The sequence below is a fragment of the Coenobita brevimanus genome, chromosome 52 (assembly GCF_032717465.1).
Source record: "Coenobita brevimanus isolate Jiangsu-jjx chromosome 52, ASM3271746v2, whole genome shotgun sequence".
Lineage (NCBI taxonomy): Eukaryota > Metazoa > Arthropoda > Malacostraca > Decapoda > Coenobitidae > Coenobita > Coenobita brevimanus.
In genome coordinates this window covers 39,515,181-39,524,685 of record NC_137005.1, presented here as the reverse complement: position 1 = coordinate 39,524,685, position 9,505 = coordinate 39,515,181, and the positions used below count along the sequence as shown (strand labels likewise).

General features: G+C 42.1%; 1 protein-coding gene across 1 annotated transcript in view; it reads right to left on the bottom strand.

The window, feature by feature from the left end:
• Window positions 1–6,395: 6,395 nt before the first annotated feature.
• The window catches only part of LOC145400539 (uncharacterized), a 53,599-nt gene continuing 50,489 nt past the window's right edge, over window positions 6,396–9,505 (bottom strand). Inside the window, exons 8-9 of the mRNA XM_080273060.1 lie at window positions 9,135–9,306; window positions 6,396–6,535 (exon numbers count right to left, since the gene is read on the bottom strand). Of these exons, the coding sequence (XP_080129186.1) occupies window positions 6,396–6,535; window positions 9,135–9,306 (312 nt within the window). The remainder of the gene's footprint in view (window positions 6,536–9,134; window positions 9,307–9,505) is intronic.

Below are 9,505 nucleotides of genomic sequence, written 5' to 3'. Positions count from 1 at the left end.
CCATGTCATACAGACTCACACACACGAACATAGTCAATAAAAACCATCACTTACACATTCACTGCTTTCAATACAAACATCTCTTTCTGGATTTTACATAGCCAGAATGAGAAAGGGGGCATTTTTTATTTATAACATTATTCACAACCCTATCCCTGCCTCACAGCTTCACAGACTGCATAATTTAATGATCACCAGTGTTCGCAATGCCCTTATTCAGCTTGATCCACTCTGACACTGATGCACCCTTTCCTACTGACACCTGTTCTTGTCTCACACAATCCTAGTCAATCTTAAATCTAGAGCACCCATTCCATTTGTTCCACTTGTCACGTTTGTTCATATTATACTGATTTTGTCCAGTTCACTCATACAAACTCACCCTTACATGGATTCACTCAATTCTAATCCACCCTTAGCCCCTCTCTCTCTCTGAGAGTGATTATTGTGACTCACTCTCATCCCAGCTCACTCAGACACTAATCTGTCCTTCATTCTCACTCTCATATTAAATCACTCTGACACTAATTCATCCTTAATTCAAACTCACTCTTATGGCGCCTTACTGTGACACTGATTCACCCTTAATTCAAACTCACTCTTACGCCGCGTCACTCTGACACTGAATCACCCTTTTCTATTTACACATATTCCAGGCTCAGTCTGCCCCAGTCACCGTAGAGCCCGGGACACCCATTTAATTTGTTCCCCAAGCGAGTGGGATTTGCCTCACTGCATCCTCCACCCGACCCCGAAACACGGCTGATCCCAACCTCCGGAGCCGAGGACGTCTTCACCACAGCCAAATATGTCTGGCTATGGCGAGGAGGAGGAGGGGGAATACGAGTGACGTTATTTCAGGTTTATTCTTGCTATTTCCTAACGATTTTACAACTTAGGAATAGTCTCTCACACTGATAGGGTTTATTAATACTTTGTCTAACCCCTCCATTTCGAAGAGTCTATCCTAAGCAGAATACAACCATCAGGAAAAAGCAAGAGAGAGAGAGAGAAAAAAAAAAAACTCCTGACACAACTGATCCTCTGAATCCCTTTTCACTTTATTCTTGTTATTTCCAGACGATTTTATTCAGCTTTGAGGAAACTTTTCGAAATGAAGTGATTAGATTAAAGCCTTAGTAATCGCTTTCCATACGGGAGGCCTTTCCTAAACTGAATAAAATCTAGCAGCGGCAAAAATAAGGTAAAAAATTATATCTCTGGGTGGTCAGTGTGGGATAACAGAAAATTCAGTCACCTTGCCTGTGGCAGCAGTCAGTTGACTGCTTGTTCGAGTCTCCAGCACCTGTCGTCCCTGCAGGTCACCTGCGCCCCCTTAAGTTGACCTTCCAGACTTTTCCGTGACCAACTATTACCGACCTTACAGCCCCATTGCGACTAAGGTTGGGAAAATCACCATCGCAAGAGGAGCTCCCTAAAACAACCAACCTCCTTGCCACCGCAGGAATCCGAAACGTCTCACCAAGCAAGCCACCACTTCAAAACTGCCCGCTCGCCAGCACCCTCGTCTCACTTTGCATTTCCCCCGTGTTGCCAGCTCTCATCACGCAGTGTTGCCAAATTCTTTCATCTACATCAATCACACCACAGTTAGCTTTAGTTCCTTCTTATTATCCCCAGACGATTTTCTTTAGCTTTGAGGTCACTTTCGAACTGGAGGGGTTAGATATATCCTTAATAAACCCCCTCATTACGTGAGACCTTGCCTAGCTGAACAAAATCGTCAGAAGATGACAAAAATAAATAAAAACTGGAGTCCACTGACTCGGTGGGTTAAAAGTGGGATGGGTACCTATACAGACACTAGGGAACACGCGGTATAGAAAAGGAGATGATGATGCCCTATGTACACAGAAGCGGCCACAGATACAATGTAACACAGCCGGATAAGGTAACGCGGCCGTACACTCCAGCAAAAAAGTATCCGTACACACTTGGCACGGAGCAGTCTGACACCACAGACGATGGCTATTGCACAATGTCCCATGATTACACCTCACACTGGCAGACTTGTGTTCGTAAGGATGTTATATTTTGACAGTGGGTAGTTACTTCACAGTAGCTGGCGAGTAAACTTCGTATTACCTCTTCCCTAGTGATTAATTCGTCCAAGACAGCCCAACTTAGTGCTGGTCCCACGAGCGAATAAATAGGAACGGTTAGCGTCAGGAAGGGGATCCGGCCGTAAACCTGACCAAAACCAAAATGGCCGAGCTGTGTGACGAATACTGATTAAACATATCGACCCCAAATAAAAGTAGGGAAAGATAGAAAAAAAAGAAAATTAAATTTCCTTGTAAGTTCTTCGTTTTCGTTTAATATCAACATACTTTGCATTGACAACATACAGCAGGTCATGGATGCGTAATTTGTAGAATGAAATGCTAAGGAAGAGATGCCACGAAATCTCCCAAACCACTCAAAATACTATCCTAATATAAAAACTTTTGGGCATCACGTGCTATACTGATCATTTAGGATACCATCGGACCATTCCTACCCGATACTTTACTGGTGGTATGTACACTGTCACACGTTGGCACGGCCTTACACGGTAACACGGCCGTACATACATACAGCCACGCACGGGAACACAACCGGGTCGTTCACAATAACAGAGCCGTACAAAGTTTTACGGCTATGCAAAGTTACACAGCCGTCCAAAATAATACGGCCTAACACTGTAACAAAGCCATATAGGGTGACACGGTCGTATGTGGTTCAACGACCGTACAAATAACACAGCCGTCCACGATAACACGGCAGTATGCGGTAACAAAGCCGTACAGGTTACGACGGCCGTAGGAAGAGAGCTGGTTGTTGACAGTAAAACGGGGAATGAAGGAGTCTGTAAAGGCGAGATTCTTGAGTCGGGAAGAAGGTACCCCTGCACCACAGGCACCTGCATTTTTTCTTTAGGTCCCGTCCACACGAAAGGGCAGTGCCCGACGGGCAAACATTGTTACCAAATCACGTTCCAATTCACACGTTTAGAGGGTGGGTGGCAGGCACGAGTGTAGATGACGTCATAAGCAGGGAAACCACGGGCAAACCATCGAAATGCCCCTGCCCGACGTCGACTGGACAACCACTACCTCACCACAGCTCGGTCTGCCGTGTGAACAACAACACAGGTGTGCCCGGTTGTGGCTATTGGCCGCCGGGGACTGCTCGATCTGGAAACACTGCTAAAAAAGCGAGGGATATCCACTCAGCAGACTGTGGCCGTCGGGCAGTGCCTGCTTGTGTGGACGGGGTCTCATTCTCCGGTTTTTATTTGTCTATGTTTTCTCTTCTTTTTTTCTCATTTCCTCATATAACTACCCTTTCCTTCCACGGTTATTTGCTTGTTTTTCCTTTTTCTTCCTTCCACATTTCCTTCCATGTCTCAAATCTTCATACCTCCTTCTTATTTTTCCATGTATGTTATCTCCTATCCCTTCCTCAAATTCTCTGTTGCTTTCCTTCCATATTTACTTTGTTTTTCTTTCCACACTTGAATAATCTTTTCCTCAACTCTTACTTTTCTCCGTCTTTCTGCATTGATAATCTCCAAATTTCCTTCAACATTTCTCTTTCTCCTTCTAGTGTACATTCCCATCTCTCTTTTTCCTCTATAATCATTTTCTTCTTTTCCTATCCATATACAGTATACATTTTCTTTTTCCTTTCACGTGTATTTCCTCTTTTCCTTCCGTATTTTATCTCTTCTTCCTTCTACATTCATCCTTCGTGATTTTCCTGTTCATTGTTATTAAGTCTGTCATTCCCAACTGTTTTTTAGACCGAAAGCCTTTCAAGAAAATTCAGATGACTTTCTTTAACCTCCAGGAGACTTAGAAAATGTTTTTAATAGAAGGCATATGTAGTGTGTTTCTGTTTACTGTAGGGTAAGTAATGTTAGATTATTTATGCAAAGACGTTTATAATGTCTTCTACAAAAATCAGGTTCAAACGTATTGCTTCCTTATTTATTCCGTGACAGAATGTTCTCTTTTTATTCCATGACGCAGATTATGTTCCAAAATATTCAGGTTTGTAGAAAATATTTCCTCTTCATCACAGGAGTTACATAATGCTTTTCTATTCTAGGATATGTGTTTTTTTTTTTATTCTACATTAATGTTTCCTTTTAAATCTGGATGTATGTCAGTGGTTTCCAACCTTTTCTAATTCTCGCCTCCCCTCACTGAATGACACGTTCCCTGCGCCCCCCTTCCTCAAATACTGTATTTTACTAGCACAGTTGGCACATGTCAATAAAAATCATAGATTCTTAATCTTTGAAATTGTTTATATATTCAAATAACTAGATTTCTTATTCATATATGAAATATTTTCCCCATATTTAGAAATTACTAAATTCCATCATAATCCATAGTTTTCAAATATAATTACCCTCTATATCAAGCCTTGGCCCCCCCTCCCAGGCAGCCCTTCCTGCCCCCCTAGGGGGACGCGCCCCACATGTTGGAAACCACTGATGTATGTGATGTCTAGAATATTCTTGCTCACAGGTAATGTCTTAATGCCAATTCTTGTATATTCTTTTTGTTCACTCTCTCTCTCCCCTTTTTTTATTCTAGAGAAATGAGAATTTTCGTACTGTTATGTAATACCGACATTTCTCTCTTCTCTTCAGGCTGGGGAGTTAATTGGATTAGAGTTTTCTTTCTTTCTTTTTTTTTTTGGCTCAAGATTTGGATATCGTTTCTTATCTTACACAGTTCACTACGAGGATGCTATTTTATTATATTCTCCCTACCTATAGACGATTTTATTCGACTAAGGAAAGGCATCTCGTACTGAAGGAGAAACTGAAGAGTATATCTAACCCCTGCACTCTGTAAACTTTCTCCTAAGCAAAAAATATCATTATATGCAGCAAGAATAAAACAAGAAAAACGTATTTGTAGTGTAACGCTCCCTGTTTATTCTCAAGCGCATGGACTTCTGCTTATTCCAGAGTGAACGAGTATATTTTTTTTAGTTATTTCCAGTTGAATGTGGCTGTTGTTTATCCCGTCCCAGAACTCCAAACAGTTTTATTCAATTTTGATGTTTTTTCTACATGGAGAGGTTACATGTAGTCGTTATTAACCCCCTTCAATATTAACGTTACTTCCTACATCCAGTATCGTACTCTCGACGTGGCAAGAGCTGACTGAGACGTTATCGTAGTGAAGGTGTTATGCTTAAGGCTACTTGTTATTTTTAAGCTGATGATCTTCGCCGTTTTTTTCTTCATTCGTGGACATGGATGTAATGGTTTCTTATCTATTGTGATTTTTTTTTTTTTCGTTCTACACACGCCATTTCCTTCCAGCAGTGTTTTATTTTCTTTATGGTTGTGACTTTCCAGCATCTTTTTTTTTTTTCTATTTTCCTGACGGTCTGTAGATATAACTCATTTAATTTCGGCGCGTATCTGTAATGTTGTTCTATTAATGCTGAAATCTAACTTTGTTCTGTCTCATGTCTTTCCTCGTCCTTTTACCATTTCTGCTTTTCATTTTCATAACTTCGATCGCTGGTCTTTAGTTAACTGTCTATATGCGTATTCCTTTCTTCAGAACAGAGAGAACTGTTTCCAATTACACATAAAGATCGTTGATATTTTCTCCTTCGGGTGGTTTTCCTATCTATTCTCATTCCTTCTCATTGTGTTACACGGTATTTTCCCTCATTCTTATCTTGCCAACTCATCCTGCCATTTTGCTTCCACTTCTCATTCGGGAAGGTGTGTAATGTCATCTTGTTTGAAGTTTGCAAAGAAAAGATGATGACGCCCTATGTACATCTCGTTCTTTTTTTTTCATGGTTTTTAAGTCCTTGGTTTCTGAATTTTAAGCTGATGACTTGTAACTTTACGTTTTCTAATTTACTGAAGAGAATACAGTTAATTTTTATCCTTAATGCCTTTTTCTAGCCAGTATCTCGCTCTTTCCCTCCCCACTTTTGACTTTCTCTTAGTCAGCTTCTTAGTTCATGATCTTATATTTTTCTGTTCATTCCATAGTGACATTTTCCAGTTTATTCCGGAGAACTGATTATTTTTGCCCAGGTGTCTTTGTTTTCCCGCCCTTTTTTTGTATTTGTTTTGTTTTTGAGCTTGTATCCTCACCTTTCTCACAGATCTTATTACTCTGAGGTTCACTGTGTTTTACTTTCCTTCATCCCCGGTGCGCAAAGTAAAGTTTTCCAATTTATTCCGGAGTTCAGCGGTAATGTTTCTTCCTCGTGTCTTTTTACCGCCAGCATCTCTCCCTCTCTCGCCCGACTCGTCCAAGGCCTCCTGTCCCTCTCTCCTCGGGGGTTTCACCTTTCATGTCGGCTGTCGGTTTTTCCCGTCCTCCTTTATCCCGGAGGAGGCTTTATCTGTGGGAGCGGAATGAATGGAGGAGGGTGGAGGGAAGGAGGGCGGGAAGGATGGAGAGAAGGAGAGAGGAGGAGGAGGAGGCAACCAGGCCCCAGGAAGAACTTGTGGTCGTTTGCATGGCGGCTGGCGTCTCACCTGGAAAGAAAATGGGAATTGGTTAGTCTGTGAATTTTAAAGACAGATTATTACAACAGGGAAGAAATTACAACATAACCAGCCACCGTCAAGCCGTGCTTGCTCTGTTACGCTCCGAAGGCTTACTTATTCCCACACTGCATCATCATTTGCCCCATTATTGCCCATTATAGACCCCTCTAACTTAATCTTCTTTTCTCCTTTGTTTGCCTATTTTATTACTAGTCCTAACGTTTTGGGGACATTCTCAGCCAATAACCCAAATTCCTTAGCTTTGACATCCATGGCATACAAATAACTCTGTTTTCTTCATTTTAACGTATCCTTGCATGAATATCTATAACTGGGGCAGCTAAGTGCAATTTTGGCTGAATCATTCACTTTGTGATACACGCACCAAATTTCCCACAGGGACTCATCAAGGGTTAATTGATATACAAACAACGCTAGCCACTTGAAAATCAACCTGTAATGGTAATTATATGAGTGAATGTCATGCACTATCAGGGCACACTGGTAACATCACTGCTGTGAAACTCAGCATGGAGTTCAGCGTCATCTTCTGTAAAGTAATACAGTTGTGTCCCAAATGATATCTAATTAGCCCCCATGTCAGTCAGATATCCGCACCTGAATCGACAGTACTGTATGTGCCAGCGTGGGAAAGCCGAGCCAAGGATGATGGGGCTTTAGTCATCTGCATGGATGGTGTACAGACCGCACGGGACTTGAATGACACTGGATGAACGATCGGGCCAGGTGTAGGGCAATTTAATGCATAAGCCTAGTTGTATTCCATACGAGAATGTGCTTACAATTAAGGTGGTAAAAGGATAAACCCTCAGCCTTTAACTATTTATTACCATATATTCTTGAATATAGCTGACATCGGAGAATTTTTGTCCAAGGGGCGAACGGATTGGAACAAGTGCTGTCTTTGTCAATTGGACAAAAAGGAAGACATTAAATGTCCACCAATTTCATGTAATACAGAATAGGATGGTTACACGACTGCAAAAAATGTCCCTCACTTAAAAGCAATGAATGCTTTACCAATCATACTTGTTCCTGTCCGATTAGACGAAGGTGACGGTATTGAAGCAACTTTCAGTAGGTGCAAGGCAATATATCATCAAAGATGTAGGCTCATCTTTAATAATACAAAGCTGGAAAGGGTGAGAAAAAGAACAGCAACAACTGAAACAAGCAGAGAACGACAAACGAAAGCACCGAGAACTTTGTCGAATGTTTCAGAATGCTTTTTTTCCGATAAACAGGAACCTATTTCATCGCTTGCACAAGTCATGACAGTGCAACTGAATGATAGCCTGAATGAGTGTGCTCGAAACCTATGTGATGGAAGACTGTTGGTGAAGCTTAGTGGAGATGTTTTGGCCCTGGAATTAAAGTATCATCCTGCTTGTCTGGTGGCTTTGTACACCAGAGAGAGGGTTCATTTCAGGAAACAAGCTTAGGAAAACGAAAATGAATCAGTGTATGACCACGAAATCAAAGCTATTGCATTTTCTGAACTAGTTCCAAATATAAATGAAACAAAATCTGTTGGTGGGGGTACTGATCCAGTAAAATTCAAGCTCGCAAGTTGTTTTCCTTGCCTTTCATAAAGATGTAGGTTTTCTTTTAGGTAATGGTGGTGACTACATTGAAGGGACAGTTCGTGCTAAAGCTGCGAAGATCATACGCAGGAACCTGCTCAGTCACAAGTCCAAATGTGATGGAAGTTTACAAAGAGGATGTCTTGACTCAGTCCCTACAACACTTCTCCAGTTCATCTGCATGCCTGAGCACAAACATGAAATCACAGTTGCAATTTGGTGCATCCAAAACAGCTATTGCTATGGCCCAATTACTCCAGTATAACTGTCATGTTAGGATCAAAGAAGCAGCAGCGTGTCACAGGCATTCAAAAGACCAAGAAACACCATTTCCCTTTTATGTTGGTATGTCTGTCTTTGCAATGACCAGAAACATTGAAATGTTGCATAAAATGGCCTTAGTATTTCATACGGCAGGGTGCTAGAAATATCAGCACAATTAGGGGATGATGTGATCACAAGGTATTTTGAAGATGGTGTAGTATGCCCTCCTGTCCTAAGAAAGGATTATTCACAACAGCTGCCATGGACGATACTGACCATAAAGCAACTTCCACGACAGCACAGACATCGTTCCATGGGACAAGCATTTCCGTTTTCCAACATCCCAGCTCAGATAACAAAGGTCGGTTACGCTCACCACTGTTAATGCACGGAAAAAAGTCTGCTGGGGACTCTTGGAACGTGTATGATCTAGAAACAGTCGTCTTCTCGAAACCTAGCCAACATCCATCAGTCACTGGTGACAATGATATGCAGACTTTAGAAAAGTATGTAGTCATCATGTATGGCTGGTTCAGTACTGCTGTAGGAGTTAGCGGTGTTTGCAAGAGAATAACGGACATATCACTCTGTTCCACCAACTCAAGATGCCCTCTTTCAATATGCAAAACGTGCTGCCCTCCAGGCACGATGGAGGGTAACGTGAGAGGAGTATACAGCAAGTCCCCGTAGACTGCTACTGTAATGTCCATTGAACTCACTTCGTAACACGTGTACGTCGATGGATGCCTTGTGTGCGTTGGAGGGCTGACAGGCGTAGGTGCCGGAGTCCCACGAGGTGGCATTGTACACCAGCAGGGAGGAGCGGGTGGTGTCACCGTCGTGGTCTGTCTCCACGCTGACCGTTCTACCAGGCTGACCGTAGTTTACAAGCTGGAGGGGAAGAAACAAGTGAATTAGAGAAAAGCATTATGCCAAAGAATGACAAAGACAGACACACAAAGAGTGAGACAGGCAGACAGAGGGAGCATATGATGTCTCAGCCATGCCTATATGCAGACTCTTTTTACAGGTTGGCATAGTTCACAGGCTAGGCGACAGAGGTAGGTGAATCAGAGAATGGAAGGAGAAA